This window comes from Pelecanus crispus, chromosome 8, assembly GCF_030463565.1.
Source record: "Pelecanus crispus isolate bPelCri1 chromosome 8, bPelCri1.pri, whole genome shotgun sequence".
Taxonomy (NCBI): domain Eukaryota; kingdom Metazoa; phylum Chordata; class Aves; order Pelecaniformes; family Pelecanidae; genus Pelecanus; species Pelecanus crispus.
In genome coordinates this window covers 25133920-25152596 of record NC_134650.1, presented here as the reverse complement: position 1 = coordinate 25152596, position 18677 = coordinate 25133920, and the positions used below count along the sequence as shown (strand labels likewise).

At 47.2% G+C, this 18677-nt stretch overlaps 2 protein-coding genes across 7 annotated transcripts; one reads left to right on the top strand and one right to left on the bottom strand.

Annotated features, from left to right (window-relative positions):
- Positions 1–1547: 1547 nt before the first annotated feature.
- On the bottom strand, positions 1548–9517 carry CIAPIN1 (cytokine induced apoptosis inhibitor 1). 6 transcript variants are annotated; one of them, XM_075714939.1, is made up of 10 exons: positions 9498–9517; positions 9154–9227; positions 7009–7184; positions 6558–6710; positions 5132–5208; positions 4689–4857; positions 4399–4472; positions 3952–4067; positions 3350–3416; positions 1548–2819 (listed from the first exon to the last, which is right to left on the bottom strand). In XM_075714939.1, exons 3-10 carry the CDS (start codon positions 7163–7165, stop codon positions 2709–2711), a joined length of 924 nt encoding a protein of 307 aa, XP_075571054.1. In that variant the 5' UTR covers positions 7166–7184; positions 9154–9227; positions 9498–9517; the 3' UTR covers positions 1548–2708. The 6 variants fall into 6 exon arrangements, with proteins under 6 accessions (XP_075571054.1, XP_075571055.1, XP_075571052.1 ...); XM_075714940.1 differs by lacking the exon at positions 9498–9517 and adding an exon at positions 9424–9430; XM_075714937.1 differs by lacking the exon at positions 9498–9517 and adding an exon at positions 7489–7613 and having other exon boundaries at positions 9154–9216.
- Positions 9518–9597: 80 nt separating this feature from the next.
- Positions 9598–18512, top strand: COQ9 (coenzyme Q9). The gene is made up of 9 exons (XM_075715373.1): positions 9598–9661; positions 10699–10867; positions 11471–11606; positions 11965–12107; positions 12374–12458; positions 14226–14330; positions 16325–16480; positions 16894–16947; positions 18467–18512. Exons 1-9 carry the CDS (start codon positions 9598–9600, stop codon positions 18500–18502), a joined length of 948 nt encoding a protein of 315 aa, XP_075571488.1. The 3' UTR covers positions 18503–18512.
- The last annotated feature ends 165 nt before the right edge of the window (positions 18513–18677 follow it).

Sequence of the window (18677 nt, the reverse complement as noted above, 5' to 3'; positions counted from 1 at the left end):
CACATCAGGACCTGAACCACATCTGCTGAGTTCGGTTAATCCTCCTTCAGTTTGTCCTTTTAGCCCCCGTCCCACCATCCCAGCTGCAAGGAAGGGAAGTGCTGATCTCTTCTCCCTGGTATCCAGTGACAGAATGCCTAGGAATGGTTCAAAGCTGCGCCAGGGGACATTTAGACTGGACATCAGGAAGCATTTCTTTACCAAGAGGCTGGTCAAACCTGGCTTCCTGGAGAGGTGGTTGATGCCCCAAGCCTGTCAGTGTTTAAGAGGCATTTGGACAATGCCCTTAACAACATGCTTTAACTTTTGGTCAGCCCTGAATTGGTCAGGCAGTTGGACCAGATGATCATTGTAGGTCCCTTCCAACTGAAATACTCTATTCTATTCTAGGCACAGCCTCAGCTTGCTCACCCCCTAGGGACAAAGGCTGCCCTCTCAGGTGCAGGGTGGGCAGCCAGAAATAAGGACTAGGGGTGGGGACTAGAGAGGAGAGGAGGGCAGGCAGGGTGACTGGAGGCTGTAGCAGACAAGGGAAGGGGGCTAAAAGGATAAATCTCAAAACCAGCCCAATAGGAGTGTATTCCCACCCAGCTGATGCTCCACTGCCAAACTGTCACCCTTTGAGGGCCTCTCGGACAGCAAGAACAACGGACAGCAAGAACAAGTGACACTGTTTAAAGAGAACAAAATTATACAGTCTTAACTATCATTAACTGAACTCAGCAGTATCTGAAAATGCTTCTAGCTTGTTTAAATTCCAGTTCAGTGAACCACTGTAAAGCAAAAGCTTCTGCTGCTGCCTCCTCCTTCTCTTATTTACTCCTGAAAGGAAAGCAGAGTTCAGGTTAAGAGCTGCCTTTATCAGAAACCTTTCACATGGAGACATGCAGAGATCTGATCTTCTGCTACCAGTGAGGCTGAAAAAAGATAATAAAACTGAAAAGGTCACAGATATGCAGAAGCTTTTACCCATTTCTTTAGATCACAACATAAGAGTGCTAACACATTTGTTGGACAGGAGGTTTATCACAAGATTTGTGTCTCCTTGGAAGTTGTTCTTGCTGATGACAGAGGCAAGGACTCAGGAGGTGGGTAAGGAAGGAGTCTGGGAAAGCCATGCCCTTGCTGGAGGGCAGCCATCCCTCTACATACAAGCTCTCAGAGGCCTCTGTTGCCACCAGTCCCTCATCTTCCCCTCTGGCTCCCAGGCAAGTACCAAGTACTACACAGCTCACACCGCAGTGCCTACCCCTTGATCCACACAGGGTGCTTTGCACACCTCGAGGACTCCCTCCCTTCTCTCTCTGCAAGCCTTCTTCTCCTTACTCAACCAGATGAAAGCCTCTTTCTGAAATCTAGACCAAATAAGAAAGTTAGTCTAGGCAGTTTGATTCTGTTCTTTCCAGTGGGCATCATGTATTCGAGTCATGTTTTCAGTAGAACAATTTATGGAGAACTCCAAGATGCAACCCAAGGTTCCAGAAATCACTGAGAGGCTGAGTAAAAGGAGAGTTGCGCTTAGAATGCCACTAATAACCAGTCTTAAATGCTTTATTTCACTTTTATTTCAAGAACAGAACAGCCTTTCATCCCAGCTCCCTCCATAAGTTGAGTGTGTAACTCACATAGCACAAGAAGCAGTCACATCCTGTAGAGCAAGAGGTCCAAAGCAAGCCCCATTGAGACACTGGCTGTGGGTTTTCATCTTCTCCCTCCCTCAGTGAGAAGCAAGCCTGGCACAGAACATGAACAGCTCCCACATCTGCACAGATGCTTCTCTAGCAGTAATTACGCAATAAGAGTTGTCAGTATCTTGTGGAGCGGGAGCAGATGGTGACCACAGATCATCCAGAAATTAAGTTATTGCTACGTTCTTATTTATTGGACACTGCAGGTAACTTACTTGGTAACCACCAAGAGAGGCGACAGTCTCAGATTGCCCTTGTGTTATCAGTTCAAGTTGGACAGAAGAGTGTGGGATGACAAAGATCTTGTTTAATCTGCTCCCTGCCTTAAGGGCAGTTTTCTCAGTAGGACTGAATCTTTGTCATTTTGATGGAAACAGGTGGGGCCAGGGGATATCATTGGCAGGCTCCCAAAACACTTGGAAATTCATCATGCCTGCCAGATTTTACCAAGGAGTTCATGTATGCTGCTAAGAATACATACTGCTAAGTGTACTCACGGCTCCTGACTTGCAACAGGAGCTGCTGAGCCACCTTCATGTGGTAAGGAACTGCAGGCTGAAATTTCAAAGAGAACAGGAGCCCAGTGTCACCTTGACAGCCGAGCCAGAGCTGCTGATTCATCAGGGAAAATCAGGGCAAATTAGAGCTGTACAACATGGGCATGGGGAAGTACCAGTCCTGCCACAACTACATAATGTCAACCTGACACTTGATTATACTTCCCTCTGCTGGTGGGATATGCTGTGATGGCCAGCATCCCAGTATCAAGCCAAGCCAGCTAAAACAAGGCATAACATGAAGTCTAATACATGAGACCACTTGTCACCAAAGATTATCAGGTAGCCCAAGGTTGATTACAAGTGATGAGCTCACAGCAGTGTCAGTGCCCACAGTGTCCCTCCCCACAAGGACTATTGGCCAGAGAACATGAGTTTGAGAGGATGAGGACGACTGCAGGAAGAACCTCAGACTGATGGAAAAGCAGAGTAGGCCTTTGCAGAACGTCCACAGACATCTTTGTTAGGCATCATGCAGCTGGTTCTCTTTCAGGAGAATCTTCTCCCCAGGCTTGAAGGCAGGCATCCCCAGGTAAGGGCAGCTAGCACAGCGGAACGCATCCCCCAGGTAGCACTGGCAAAAGAAAGGCACGTTCTGTAATCAGGGGCTTAAGAGATGACATGCTCCTCAGCATGTATCAGCACAGAAACCGCTTCCCTTCTACTCCCCCTCGACACATCTGGTTAGCGCAGTTAGAGCTGTGCAGGGCACTGCGCTCACATGGAAGAGGTGAGTTTCCACCCCAGCCAGTGTGCTTGGGCATGGCTGCATGCTGGCCTTCGGCAGCCCACTAACCACAGCCAGGTCCCCCTGTGCTCCCATAAGGTGATCTTCCCTGAGCAGATCACTGGTTAGCACATGAGCAGGGAGGTAAAGGTTCACTGTTCACTCTGACTCCTACGGGGTGGCACTTGCGCTGGAACAGACAGCATGCACTGGTAGAGAGCATGTGGGCATAGAGCAACAGGCTGAAGCTCTGCAGAAGCTGCACAAGCAGTGTTTGGAAGCAGTAAGCCAGCTTAGAGTTCTCACTAGAGAACACAGTTCTTAGACACAAATCATGTACTGCAAACCAAAGTATAGAAACAAAAATGACTATTTACATTTCCACAGGCAGATTTGGGCTGTGAGCTCTTCTCCTGTTCCAGCTCTTCAGCCAGACCACATGTGCTGTAGAAAAATAAAGACGACACCTGCATCTTTCTGCTTAAAGGCTGTGAGTCACCGACACTTGTTACAGCCCTACTCACACGCAACAGCCCTCGCTCTGTCACACAACACAGCTAACTCTGGGACTCTCACACTCTTCATTTTGTTATACAAACCATGGTGTTGAACAAGTGTTGAAACATGCTCCTCAAGTCTAAACTGAGTGGGAAATGACTCTACAGCACTTGCTATGTGTGCTATTTCTCCTTGAAATCTGAGAAACCAGGGGTTTAGTCAAGGCTGGACAAACTGTGTAGCCACCTTCAAGACTGTTGATCATATCAGTGTGGTAATTTGTAGCAGTTTTGGTGTGGCTAGTCAATTCTCATTGTATTTGGATTTACATTCAAATAGTTAAGATAAGAAAGGACAGGAACCAAGAGAATTACGCTCTGAAGTATAGCAAAGTGTCTACAATCTTTTTAAAATCCATCCAACCCTAAGGGTTTAATGTTACAGTTAAAAGGTTCACCGATATGGTAATCGCAGCACTGACCAGTTCTTGCAGGCTTTCTTTTTGCCCATTTCTTTGCAGGATGGAGCTCTGAGGGATGATGGATCTGGCTTTTTCAAATCCTCTGAATCCAACAGCTCATCGGAGTCCAAAAGATCCTGAAAACATACCATGGAAGATAACATGCAGGAAAATGATCTGTCAGTAGGGAATGACATTGCTGTGTTATGTTCAGAGAAACGGTGCTATCTGTAGCACTAGCACTGAAGTGCTGCAGCTGTGCCCTCTTATCCGTGTCTCCTCTCTGCCCTCACCAAACCTCTGGGCTCTCAAGACCTCACATAGCAGATGAGCTATTTTGCCCTGGGGATGCTATTCTACCTCTTAAGTTGTAAAGCTTCCCAAGAGGCATGACTAAAACTATTTAGAGCAGGAAAGAAAAGGAGAGAGAAGGAACAACAGCAAAGCCTCGAAAACAAGACCAGATACCATCTCTTCATCATTCATATCATTGGCAGAGAGTGTCCACAGCTTGGCAGCGGCTGGGTCCACAGAGGGTTTTCCTGGAGCCAAAACAAAGGAAGAAATAGTAGTTACTCCAGCCTTTGCCCCATCTACTCCCAACAAATAAGAGTTCAAACAACTTTGGAAAGCCCCACTTCACAGGTTTTTACTGTATTACTCCCTGCCCTGGAGCTGTCTCCCTATTCCAAGGGATGCTTGGCACCTGAGAGGCAGGTGGCAGGGAATCCAGACATTTAGCACTCACCACTCCTTACCTGAAGGACCAGGTTTCTTGGCAAAGGAAAGTTTGAGCTGACTTGAGGACCCCACTTCAAAATTGGGCTTCCTGCCTTCTATCTGAACAATGAGAAGGTCATTGCCTTGGTAACCCAAATGCTCTCGGACCGACTGGGCCTCCTCCAGAGTCAATGCTTCCTTTTGCAGCTGCAATGTAAGATTTTAGGTTAACCTCATGCAGAACCCCTATTTCAGCACCCAGTCCAGCATTCCAGTGAACTCAGACAATTGGTATTTTCAATTCTAAAGAAAAATACTACTTTTGCAGTAACTAAAGTTTGTGGCAGGCAGTGTCCATGCACATTTACAGTAAACCAGGGTAGCTAAACACCTTGTCACCCAGCAAGTCCCCAGGAATTGCCATCTACATTTCAAGGTAACTGCATGAGGGAGTTTCTGGAAGCGGTTAGTACATACATACCTCCTTCACTTCCACCAACCCAGAAAGAGTCAGAGCTGTGGGGAGTTTGGCTGCCATCTTGATTGTGCTGTTGTTTCCTGGAAGATACAAAAGCAGGAAGTAGGAGGAGGGAAGAACAAGAATAGAGGTCACTCAGAAACCTGGAAAAGCAAGAGCTTTAGAAGATAGTACTCAAGCCAAACCTCTGCTTTAAAATTGGGCCCTTTCTACTTGACAGCAGGAACAAACCAGAAAGAGCGTAAGCAGCTTGTTCATTAAAATAACAGCCTGGGGTCACAAAGCCATTCTAGCTCCAAATCTTTTCTACATGATAGAACCTTCCTCAACCCAATTTACACCCACTGAAGAAAAGAAAAAAAAACCCACCCCAAAACCCAAACAACAAAATCTTCCAAAACATTTTCATATATTAAAGTGAATAACTCATGAAGTTTTCAAAACACAGACTCCTAAATTAACATTACATTCAGAAACATAACATTCAAGAGCCTTGTTCCTGTAGGCAATCACTGCTTAATCAAAAACTCATTACAGGCTTCTTCACTTGGGCACAGGATTGTGCTGAACAGAATCCATTCGCTCTCTCTCACTTGCACTTTATTCCAAGTCCACCAAATTCCAGCCTGTCAGATCTGACTTTGGAAAAAAAGAAACCTCATTTACTCCAGACTTTGCATGTTCTTTTTCTGTCCCAGAAATGTTCCCCCCTGCACCACAGAGCCACTGCCAGCTTCTTCAGGTTGGGAACATTTGCCAATGCTTTGAAGGCATTTCTGCTGCTGCTTACATCACCATTTTCAGCACTGTAGATTGTGCCAACAGAAACACTGTCAGCATACATGCTTCTGTTCTTATCAGGTGGCATATTATTTCCCACTTCCACCCTGAACCATCTCCCTGTGCCAGCAAAGTTTGAATGCAGTCAAGTATAAGACAGAGATATAATATTGTGTTCACTTCCTTGTGTGTCCCTCGAGCTGTCCCATGGCAGGTGCTCTGGCTTTACTCTTAAAACTTAGTCCAAACACTTCTACCTTTTCTGGATAACTATTTCTCAGCTGGCTTTTGGGACAGCTTCTCTTGGCATTTGCCACCTGTTTTTAAAATCGCTTCAGAAGCTCCTCGGAAACACAACATCTGCAACTATTTAACATTACGCACCCTAGGAGAAAACCACTGTCCACTGAGCTTTTCAACATAGTCTAGGAACAAGCCTATCCAGCACTTTTGATAGGTGAGTGACTGCAAACATCTCTGATGGCTACCAGCTGAAACACAGGATAAAAACCTTGCTATTCAGGTTACTGTGTCAGGAGAAGGAAAATCTCGGAATGTCAGTCGGGGCTCTTGTCCTTTCCATTTCAGCCTAATCCTCACAAGAATTGCTGTGTTGCTATGAAAGCAAGGCTGATGCGGATTCTCTCACCTGATTCTGTAACCACTGGTTCTTTCAGGAGGACACGCCCCCCCGGCTTAAGTATCCGAGCTATTTCTGCCAGCACCTCCGCACTGTGCTGCACTGTACTACCCGGTACCACACCAGAGAGAATTACATCGAAACTGGACTCCCTGTGAGCCGCTGAAAAGAAAGAAAGAGAAAGACAGTACAATTTTACATGTATACACACAGAGCTTTGCTTAATACCTCAGTTCCACCTCCCTCCTCATCTCTCATGCTAGCATATAACAACAATAACTGATTAGACACCAGTCATAGGAAGCACAACCAGGGTGTATCACTTTCTTTGCTCTATTGCCAGTGCAGTAGGTGCTATTGTTCTGAATGCTGACTTACAAACCAGGGAAGATGTCAGCTCACACAACAGAAGCACCCTCTCCCTTTAAATGAAACAGTGAAAAATTAAGCTTATTCTTACACTGAGACAGCTGGTTAATGTTTTCCACAGAGACACGATTATCAGCTCCCACCAGCACCTGAATTTTATCCACCAAATCCTTCAGGGCTTCAGTCGGCGAGGAGCTGTCCCAGATGATGGCCACACGCTGGCCTGGCGCAACTCCGTACTCGCCCATTTCTGCACCAGTGGCAAACCTGACACCAGCAGAGAGAAGAAGGGGGGAGACAGAGAGGAAGGGTAAGTGCCACGCACAGCATGAACCTCTGTGCTCTGTGACTTAATCACAGAGCACCGACTTGTTTTAATAAATGGGGATTATTTTCTAGAGACAGGCAGCACAAAGTTCCCACAAGATGAGCATTAATGTGACAGTAAGAAATAGCTACTATTAATGGCATAATTCAGTTTCTTTCCAGTTCAGAGACTAGTTTTGCAAGGAGACTGCAAGCCATACTTTTAAAAAAGAAAAAAAAAAAACCAACCCAAAACCAAACATACCTGCTTTCCTTAAAGATTTGAATAGAGACATACACAGGATTTCTGTTTTTCCAGACTAGTGACAACTTTTTGACATTAAACACTGCCTTGTCTCTCCTACTGAGGACATGACCTAGTGGAGTTTGCTTCCACAGTATATGAGAAGGAGGGAAAAAAAAAAAAAAAAAAAGTAGCTTTCAGCATTGCGAGCATTCCAGATTGAGGCTCTTTCAACTCTTGTTATTGGTGGTGCTGGGTGAGCAATTACATGGAGGGAGGAGGGGAACAGAACATGCAGTGAAGTGACAGTTTTGAGAAACCTGTCTGCACTAATATTTTATAAAAGATTGCATTCCTGACAGAGTCTGAAGAAAATCTGCACTACAGAAGCATCACAATAGTATCCTATCTTTTAGGAGCATACCTTATGGATATGCTGTACCAAATTTAACTCAGTGGCCTGCAGTCAGGTGTGAAGTGGATTTTGACCCACTGTTCCTCTGGCTCTATGTTCTGTGGAACCCTCTCTCCTGGAAACTGCAAACAAGTTCAGAATGGGACAACTCTGCGCCTTGTCTGAGCTACTCTGGTAGGAATTAGTGCTAACACAGCCCACGATGCCAAACAGGTAAGGAGTGAAAGATCTTGGATGCATACATCCAAGTTATAGTATATATATACATCCAAGAGATATATATATACATCCAAGAGGTATATATATACATATCTAAGAGGTTATAGCACCTCACAGTTGGCCTTGCATACCTATGCAATGCAAGCTAAGCAACTACAACAGATAGTAACACTAGTAAGCACATGTATTAATCGCATTAAAAAATCACCTTTCCCAGGCAGGAGGCTGAAAACCTCAAAAAATACATAAGCTGTTGGGCTAGTTTGGCCGGGGGGAAAAAAGAAAAAAGTTCCAAAGTCACAGCTTCCTCTCAGAACAGTAGGTTGTGACCTTTCCCAAAAGGCTCACAAATAAGATACCCCAGCAGATCCCAGACATGTCAGCACAGTGTAAGGGAAGAGGCTTCAGTCAGAGCCCAAACTACATCAACAGCAACACCAGCCTGCTTCAATCCCTTGAGATGCAATCTAAAGAAAGTAGGAAGCTACCATAGTCCTCAAAGACATGACATTACATCTGCCTTCAGTCAGCATAAAGGCTAGGAGTTACTGTCAAAGAATACACAGGCAAGCTCTTAGGAGGATGACAGGAGAGGATACTTTTTCCCTCTATTTTCCAGTAGCAGGTGGAATTTATTTAAAATGAAAGTTTTTGTGTACCAGCCATCTTCCTTTTAAGTATCTCTGGCTTTAGACCACAATGACTTAGGCTTGCTCAACCACCCAAGCACTTGGCTGGCCAGAGCTCGGTGAAAACAGCGAGCAGGCGCCCTCCTTTATCACACCGACAAAGATTCCCGCCGGCTGGGACCAGGCTGCTTTCTGCCGCGCCAGGGAGAGGCCCAAGGGCTGGATCCGGGGTGGACACCGGGCTGGGGGCGGGGGCCTTATCTTAATTTCACACACACATTTAACAGTCCTTGAGGAACAGGACTGCCCAGAACAGGGCAAAAAAGGCGCTTTAAGCAATCCTGGAGGTTTCCAGCTTCAACAGATTAAAAACCTATGGCATACAGCATGTCAAAACTTTAGAGCCTCCTGAGCGCTCCGTACCTTGTGATGCGCAGCAGGCAGCTTCCAGCGGCCCAGGACGCAACCCACGGCTGCAGGCAACGACTACGCTGGCCCTACAGAAGGCGACTGCTTTAAATACATCCGCTCATATAGAAAGGGCAGAATAAACCTCTAAATCACAGCTTACGGTTTACAGGGACGAGGAACAAGCTACGTGAAGAAATTTCACACAGGAATTCCCCACCCCCCGCGGTGGCCGCCTCAGATGAGGCCTCGGGAGAGCCTTTTTAAGGGAAAAAAGGAGCGTACCGGCCAACGCGAGAGACACCCCTCACCCTCCACCTCCCTCCGCCACTGAGGAGAAGCACCCTCTCCCTGCTCACCTCCAGCCTCGTCTCGCCTCGTCTCGCCTCGTCTCGGCCTGACAGCGTCACCGCCGCGCCCCGCCCCCCGTAGCGTCATCGCCCTCTGCCCGCTTCCAAGATGGCGGCGGCGGCAGCGGGCAGCCTGCGGCGGGCAGGCTGGCGGCTGTGGCGGGGCCGCGCGGGTGAGGGGGCGGGGGGCGCGGCGCGCGGCTGGGGCGGGGGGGCGTGCCTGTGCGCGTGCCCGTGCGCGCGCCCGTGCCCGTGCGCGCGGCGGGGGGCGGGGCGGGGGAAGGTGAGGTGAAGGGCAGAGACGGGCCGCCGCTAGGGGGCGGCATGGGGCTGCAGGGCCGCCGCAGGCCCAGGCCCGGGTCCGGGCCCTGAAGCCGGGCCGAGGCCTGCCTGACGGCGGGGGCTGCGGGCTGGGAGGCCGGAGGGGGCACAGCCTGGCCCGCGAGGGTCTCTGTGGGGAGCACAGTGTCTGGGTGAAGGAGTCTGTGCAGGGCCTGGTGTGAGGAGACCCCTTTAACGGGCCTGCCGCCCAGCCAGCCCCTCATACATCCCTGGCCCTGAAGCTGCGCCACACAGCGTGTGAGGGAACCAGAGGGTGGTTGGGTTGGGGGGCAGGGTGTTTGGTGTTTTTTTCTTTTTTTAAGGTGTGGGCCATGCAACCCCAGCTTATTTAAAAAACCCCAAACCTCACTGCAGTTAAATTAAAAATTCTCGCAGAGTAGCCATAATTGAAAGCTGCATTGGTCAGAGTCATCTGAGAAACACACATCATGATCAGCTGTTAAGACTGCTCGGTCTCCAGAATATTACTTGCTTCTTGCCCCAAGCTTGGGGGTCAGCGTGTCCCCCTAACACCTCTCCTTCATCAGGGAACAAAAAGGAGAGAGGGTGTGTGCTGCAGGGGACTGAGCACATATTTGTGTACCTGGTTTGCAGGGCAAGATTGATAAATTATATATTTTATTATATAAATATTTGCAATACATGCCATCTGTGTGGTTCTTTTCCTCACAAAACATTTTCACTTTAATTTCATCAAGTAAATGTGAGCTCAGCTGAGAGGGGGGCTTCTCAGAAGTGTAAAAAAAGACTGTCTCTACAACCTTCTGTTCTTTTCAGCTGTGTTTACCGCAACCCTGTTCTTCACCTTAATTTTCTGTGCTTCCTCTTGTTGGAAGGAGATATCTGACCTTCTTGGTTTCCCTTTTAGTGGTCAGGTGCCAGCTCTCCCCACCACAGCGTCCTCTCCAGGCCTCGGCTGTGCTGAGGGGAGTCTCCGATGAGCAGAAGGAGCCATTGGCATCTTCCTCTCAGCAGCAGTTCAGTTCACATCCAACCAATCACCAGCCTGAACAGGAACCTCAGGGCCCTCGCCCCAGGTAACTCACTAGGTATTTCTAGCGCTGTCCTGCTGACAGCGGGATCAGAAGGCTTTGCTTTCCTGAAACTGGCATCTGAAACTTGGGGACGAGATCCAGAGTTAATGGAGCCTCAGACTGCAGCAGATGGAGAGCTGGTTTGCTGTGACAGTGCAAATTCTACTGTCTGCCGTGGAGACAGGATGGGACTTGCTTTCAAGAGGAAACCTCTGGTCTGCAAAGTGCAAGCCTTTGCTTCTGGATTTTTTGTACATCTACACAAAATATGGGCAATAAGTTGTGCATATACCTATAACTATAAAGCTCCCATTGGAAAAGCTTACAGTTTAGCTTTTTTTTAAAGGAGGGGGAATCTGAGGCTGGTCTCCAGGTAGGCACCTAGATTGAGCCCTCTCATTTTTTTCTTCTCCTCTCATGGCAAAGGTTTATTAAGAATCCTTTTTCTGGAAAGGGAAGGATTTTACAGGAGGAGGTGAGATTTAAACTAGTAAGCAGATCTCAAAGCATGCCTGCATGCAGCAGTGGCAGCGAGTGAGTGGCAGAGTCCAGGTTGCTGATGTTTGATGGTGACATTCCCCTCACTGTAACGATACCTTCTCATAGTTACACTGGCCAGGGCGGCCAGGAGTCTGAGGACTATGAGAGCGAGGAGCAGCTGCAGCATCGAATCCTCACAGCAGCGTTGGAGTTTGTGCCTGAACATGGCTGGACTGCAGAAGCCATTGCAGAGGGAGCCAAGGTATGTGGGGAGAGAAGCAAAGAACCACTTGAAAACTGGATGGAGCTGAAGTCCAAAGACAGCCAGGCCTGCATGCTTCCCCCACATACTCTTGGGCGATGCATCCTAGTCAGCAAATGGTACTGGGCAGGAATGTGTCCCAGCTACTCCAGGATAACCCTGTCAGAGTTAAACTAAGGTGCAGTGTAAAGCAGTGATCCTAAAGAGAGGAAAAACGTACAGGAAGAGCTTTTTAATGCGTTGTTGCTTTGTTTAAATTCATATAACTTCATTCACAAAATAAATACAATGTATTTTCTAGCTGGATCCTACTTAGCAGTGTATGACCCAGTCTGTGCTTCTCCCTTCTTCCTTACAGACCCTGGGTCTCTCTGTTGCTGCCGCAGGGATGTTTCACAGTGATGGCAGTGAACTGATCCTGCACTTTGTGTCTCAGTGCAACACCAAGCTGTCTGAGCTGCTGGAGCAGGAACAAAAATTAGTGCAGCTGGGTGAAGCAGAGTGAGTATTGGGTATGAAAAGACATCTTCCTTGTCAGGCTTTGGGGACTGGATAGACAGAGAGGCCACCTGGAACACAGATACTTTTAAGTAAAAAATGTAATTTACCCAAATAAAACCACCTTCCCAGATACAGAGTTGGACCAGAGGCACGAAGGATACATAATACTTTGCATGTGTATTGCTGAGGTGGGCAAGAGATTGATCTTTCAAGTTCAGAAATTAATTTAACTTGGATGTTCTTCATATTTTGTTTTCCTCACCCAGGAAGAAGCCTACAGATCAATTCTTGAGAGATGCTGTGGAAGCCAGACTGAGGATGCTGATTCCATATATTGAGAAATGGCCCCAGGTATAAAATGAATGTCAAGATTATCTCTTTTTCTGTGTGTATTTTAAACATTCTGTGGCCTTCAATGTAGTCTCTCCACCAGAGTAGTTCAAGGTTGTAAATGAAACCCTTGTTGGTTTCAAATGATTCATACCCTTCAAGAGGAGAGCACCCTTGGAAGAAGGCAGTTAAAGGTATCCTTAGAACAACTATTTCTTGCAGTTCCGAAAAGGCAAACCTCTCCGTCCTTCACTTCACCCATGTCGTGGTTTAGCCCCAGCCAGCAACTAAGCACCACGCAGCCGCTCGCTCACTCCCCCTACCCCGATGGGATGGGGGAGAGAATCGGAGGAGTAAGAGTGAGAAACACTCCTGGGTTGAGATAAGAACAGTTTAATAATTGAAATAAAGTAAAATAGTAATGATAATAGTAACAGTATAATAATGATAATAATAATAATGATACACGAAGCAAGTGATGCACAATGCAATTGCTCACCACCCGCCGACCGATACCCAGACAGTTCCCGAGCAGCGATCGCTGCTCTCTGGCCACCCCCCCCAGTTTATATACTGAGCATGACGTCATATGGTATGGAATAGCCCTTTGGTCAGTTTGGATCAACTATTCTGGCTGTGCCCCCTCCCAGTTTCTTGTGCGCCTGGCAGAGCATGGGAAGCTGAAAAAGTCCTTGACTAGCATAAGCAGTACTCAGCAACAACTAAAAACATCAGCATGTTATCAACATTCTTCTCCTACTAAATCCAAAACACAGCACTATGCCTGCTGCTAGGAAGAAAATTAACTCTATCCCAGCCGAAACCAGGACAACCCGTCTGGGATCCCCAGGGGATAACCTGTGTCTCTGCTCAGTCCTGTTTGCAGTGTCACTGCAAGTCAGGCTCCTTGCAGCATTTTTCCAGTTGCACCAGCATCATCTGATGCCTAGAAATGCAGAACTACTGCTTTGATGCAAGACACTGCCTGCCTAGTGTGCGAATGACAAACCCTTGGCAACCTGAGGATAGATCTGTGAACTGAGAGGGCTGTGTGTTTCAAAATTCAGATTTAAGTCTCAAGTCTTTCTTCCCGGAGTGAGAAGGGAATTGAATTGTGGCTTCACTAACAACCAAAGAGATCCCAACCTTGGGCTGCAAAGATTGCTGCAAAGTCAGCCTCTGTTGTCCAGAATCACTGCTGGCCTCTGGGCAGCTGAATCCAGCGCTCCTTGCAGAGAGAGAAGGCAGGATTCATGTTTTTGTTCCAGATTAGCATAACTTGTCTTGTGAAGGATGTGGGTGGTTTGTGACACTTCTGGTATTGTGTTGTTATGTTCAAAGGGTGCAGGATCCCAGTAGGGTCATTATGGCTGGCTGTTCTGCCCTCAGTAGCTGCTTTGAGTTCAAAGTCAAATTCAGAGAAATGGGAGATTTGACTCCTTGCCCTTAGGGGCACAGCACAAATGTGAGTCAGTTCAGCCTGTGCTGTGTTTCCGTGCTTGGAGAGGCAGCTTGGGAGAGACAACACAGAGGTGTTTGAGCTGAATGGAGATCTTTGGGCTCCAGTAGAGGCCAAGGCCTGAGCTCGGCTGCCACTGTGTACCTTCCCTGCAAATCCTGCCACTTGGAAAGACTGATGCTAGCTGAAAAGATCTGGGAGGAGTTGTCACTGGGAGCTGGAGGCAAGTCAACAGCAACAGGGAAAGATAACAGAGCAGTGTTGGTCTGCTGTAATGCTATGTCCCTTTCTCTTCGACTCTCCCATTTATCTGTGCCTTTCCTTCGCAGGCTCTGAGCATCCTGTTGCTCCCACATAACATCCCTTCCAGCCTCAATCTCCTCACCAGCATGATCGATGATGTATGGCACTATGCTGGAGACCAGTCCACAGATGTAAGTCTTTGTGCTGCACAGACCGGCTGGTTCTACCCCTCAGCACTTCAGCAAAATGACGGGTTGAAGTAGGCATCAGACCATGTCTCTCTTGAAATGCTCTGTTTGTTGAATGAGGAAGACATTTTCAGAAGCACCCTTATAAGGTCCTTATAAGCTGTAGTCTAATTTCTAAAGAGACTTAGGAGCCAAGGGGACTAAATGCAAATTAGTGCCAATGGGATTAGTGCAAATTAAAAGGACCTACTTTCCTAGACTCTTTTAAGTGCTTTTTTTTGAAGACACAGACAAAATTGTTGAGATTTGAGACTAAGCAGTTGATCTAGTATTCAGTGAGCAAGCAGCATCTCTGCCGAAGCAGCTGTCTTTTCCACCAGCAGTAGCATGTACAGATTTGACTTGGAAACCTTTAAAGAGCCTTCTTAAAAATACCAGTAGCTTATTAAAGCTTTCTTCTTTCTGGCAGGAAATAAAAGAAAGTTATAACCTTAATTAAAGCAATTAATAAATTACTTTAATTCATATAGATGTAGGGAGAGATGGGAAAAGCTAAATGAACCATTTTAACAAACTACTTTAATAAGCTTCTTTCATCTGAGTATAAAAGAGAAGCTACTGCAGTGAAAAATAAATAAGATGACAGAAAAATTAAAGGAATAAACCAGAAGAGAACCGAAAGACTGTGATGGCATCAGGAACTGCAAGTCTCTTACAGGTTATGAAAGTCAAATCAATGCATCGGAGTCAGTGTCTGCACTGAGCTGTTCCTCAAGTCTCCTCACTGATGCAGAGAGTAGGAGAGGTTCTGAAGTTTGTCTTTTGTTTGCACCTTCTGACCGGTTACAAGAGTTTCCTTGGGAAGCTGTGATGCTGAGCCCCCTCCCTTTTTCCCAGTAATGGGGTTTAACGTCACTTGGAGTAGAGCCCTCTTCACAATGCCAAGGAGCTAGGTAGAGTATGACCATGCCTCAGAGACCCTTTCAGGTGTTTTTTTTTTTCAGAGCATGAGGAGTATCAACATAAACAGTTTGGTCTCAGGCACCTGAGACATCCAGCTGCAAGTAGCAACATCCTTCATGTTTCTCCCCTCATCAAAGTTTGCAGGTTGTGGTGCAGGCAGTAGAGCTTTTGAGCCAACTGTTTTCAAAATCAAGGCCAGTGTTTTCATTTCTCTGTTGCTTTGTAATTGTGAATGGAACAACCAGTACTTTTTCCAGGTACCCAAATAGTTCAATCACTGTAATAGCAGCAAATGAAGTTGAAGACTCATTTTTAAAAATGTTTATATATTTTGTCTGCCAGTGGTGCAAGTGCAACTGGAAAAACTGAAGAATTTGAGTTATTTGTGCATCTTTGCATTGTGTAACCTATTGTTGTAACACATCCTACAGCATTGCTGCCAGCAGCGTACTGAGGCATTTAGTGATTCAGCAGGCAGTACTGGTATTTCAATGATAGGATTTGGGAAAGGTGTATCTCTGTGTGCTGTCTTGCACAGCTCTGTCCTCTGTTCATTCCCTTTCTTTGTGCTTCTATCTGCTGCGAACTGCAGCTCAAGTTCAGTACTAAATACAGCCATTTCTCATCTAATCAGATCTAGAATTGGAGCTTTGCATTGCCTGCTAGCAGTCTCTAAAGCAAAGATGAACTGTTGCACCATGCATGCAGGCTAGCTGGGCAAGGGAGAATTCCTTGCTGTCTGCTGCAGGTGCCTGCTTGCAACCAGAAGCAGGTGGTGGGGATTTTGTTCAGTTTTAGACACCGTACTTGTACTTGTGACCTCTGTCTGGTGCCACGGGAGCAGCTGTGCTGTCAGATGTTGGTGTTGGCTGGTGGCCCACTGCATCACAGAGATGAGTTATACAGTTTAAGTGGGGAAGGAAGGTGCTGTCAGTATGCTATTTTCCTTTGCCATTCTTTGGTCTGCTTTTGTCAGCTTCATTCTTGATCTGCATTCTGGTCACACCTTTCTCTCTCATTTCATGCCTTTGCAGTTTAACTGGTACACTCGTCGGGCTGTGCTCACTGGCATCTACAACACCACTGAACTGGTGATGATGCAAGATTCATCCCCTGACTTTGAAGAGACTTGGCGCTTCCTGGAAAACAGAGTAGCTGATGCCATGAACATGGGCAATACAGCTAATCAGGTAACGTTACAGGCAAGGTATACAGGCAGCGTCTCCCTTCTCCCCAAATATATATGCAGACAGACCTGGCTTTTTGATCATGCAGACCACACATCTGCTGAGAGACCACCTTGTACTGGCAGGTGATTGCATAAATGCTGTCAGTTCAACATCAACAAATGCTTATGTATTTTCCAGTAAAATGACATGTAGTCAGCCTCTTTGTCAGACTGGCCCGATGGTTAAGAGACATATATTCCCCAGAAATCTCTTCCATGTTTCTTATCTCTGGCTATCATTTGCCTGCAGTGCTTGGCTTTTGTCAACACCTTTCTGTAGCAAATGTTTGTTGTGCATTATGTCTCCATGTTTGGGTGTCCGCAAGTGTAACTGCAGAAGAAAGCAAAAGGTCATGTTCTTCTTGTGTCTCCTAGGTACAGTCAACTGGAGAAGCACTTGTCCAGGGCCTGATGGGAGCTGCAGTTACTGTAAGTAATGCTGAAACCATCAGGGCTGTAAGGGCAGACTTGTTTCTGTTCCCTTCTGTACTGAACATCAGCATGTTTTTCCTCCCAAATCTAAAGGACAGCATGAAAAAGAATTGTCTTTCATAACTTAACTACATGTAAGGATGATTGTCTGGGTAGTTTGGGGTTAGTTCACTGTCTTGTGGTGAAAGAACTTGTAATAGAGCGTAAAAAATTAAGTCTGAAGGTGCAGGGTGAGCTTTAGGGATGAGAGACATGCAATCAGAATAAATACAACTGTTCTCTGTTGCTTGTCACAAGATCTCTTCCCCTGCCAGTCCCTGCGCGGGAGATCTTGACAGAAGGTCCGTGCCCCCGTGGACGCATGAGAGGTGGCATCTGTCCCTGAGCCACAGCATGGTGACTTCCTCAAGCTGTTTCAGTTGACTGCAGTGTCCTTCCAAGAATTCATTCACTTCTTGGTAGCATCCTGGACCCTGCTTTGTGTCCATGCAGGTGGAGCTGCACTTCCTCTGGGATAGGAAACAATCATTTGTCTACCCAGGAATGAGTTTTGAAGAGCTTCAGGACTTCCCTGTGATTCTATTTTTGGACAACTCTGATTGCACAAGTGATTTCCTTGTTATCAGAAATAAGTTTTCCTTGTGCTTACCAGTACAAGACAAACAGGCTGGAACATAAATTAGAAACAATTTTTACTGTATGAAGCAGTTCTCAAGAATTTCTCCCACCTCCTTTCCCCTGCAGTTACGGTGGAATTGTTTCATATCTTAGCATTTCTCAGCCTCTCTCTGCTTTCACACCTGTGTATGCCAAAAGGATCCTCCAATAGAGAAATCCCCATGCTCTGTTTGTGCTCTTGTATGTCAACATGATACTCTACTGCAGATTGTATCCCTGCAGTTTGGGTCCGAGATGTCTCCTATTACCAGATGTTTGCTCTGTCCATGCAGCAGATGCACTGCACAGATAAACAGGAGGAACTAGGAACTAGGGGGGTGGGTTGCAGCCAGCTGGTTTTAGGGCAAAATCATCCCAGTACATTAACTGTTAGGGGCAGCCAGTCCAAAACTCCCATGCCTGAGAGTGCTGTACAGGTGTGCTGAGCTCTCCAGGTCTCTGTGAAAGGGATGAGCAAGCTGAATGCCTCAAAGGCTTAAATTCACTGTTGGGGTTTGTGCAGCCACACAAATAAAACCAAGCTGAAACCTGCTGACCTAGAGAGCAGGTTCAGGTCAGAGGGGTGCCTGTGGCTGGATCTAGGGCAACCTTTCTTCAACCCCTTCGTGTTCACCCCCATCCTGTGACCACAAATGGTGCCTTTCACCCCCACCTCTCAGCTTCCAGGCACACAGGCCTCCCCACTTCACCCCTGCTCCCATGGCCTCTTGCGGAGCAAGACTTGCTGCCCAGCAGTGCTGAAACCTCCAGGGCTGGGCAAACGCCTTTGTGCCTTGGGGAGCGTGGCCTCTTCCCCCGGGGCACCGGTAGTTAACGCCCTTCTCCCTCTACCCCACAGATCAGGAACCTGGCGGGGCTGAACCAGCGCCGGTGAGGAGGGAACCGCGGGCGCCGCCGACGGCGCAGGAGCGAGAACGGGCCGCACCCGACCCTTCCCCGGCACCAATAAAACCGCACCCCAGGCTGGCACGGACTCTTTCTGCGGGCGTACTGGCGGGGGAGCGGGGCGGGGACGGACCGGGTGGGTCCTCCGGGAGGCGGCGGCCGCC

Bases quoted from the DNA above. Each gene is read 5' to 3' on its own strand.
- CIAPIN1 (XM_075714939.1), bottom strand. From the start codon at position 7,165: ATGGGCGAGTACGGAGTTGCGCCAGGCCAGCGTGTGGCCATCATCTGG. The intron at 4,068-4,398 runs GTATCTGGTCTT...GTATGTTTTCAG, and splicing joins ATATGAATGATGAAGAGATG to GATCTTTTGGACTCCGATGA. The intron at 3,417-3,951 runs GTCAGTGCTGCG...ATTTTTCTACAG, and splicing joins AAGAAAGCCTGCAAGAACTG to CACATGTGGTCTGGCTGAAG.
- COQ9 (XM_075715373.1), top strand. From the start codon at position 9,598: ATGGCGGCGGCGGCAGCGGGCAGCCTGCGGCGGGCAGGCTGGCGGCTG. The intron at 9,662-10,698 runs GTGAGGGGGCGG...TTTCCCTTTTAG, and splicing joins GCTGTGGCGGGGCCGCGCGG to TGGTCAGGTGCCAGCTCTCC. The intron at 16,948-18,466 runs GTAAGTAATGCT...TCTACCCCACAG, and splicing joins TGATGGGAGCTGCAGTTACT to ATCAGGAACCTGGCGGGGCT.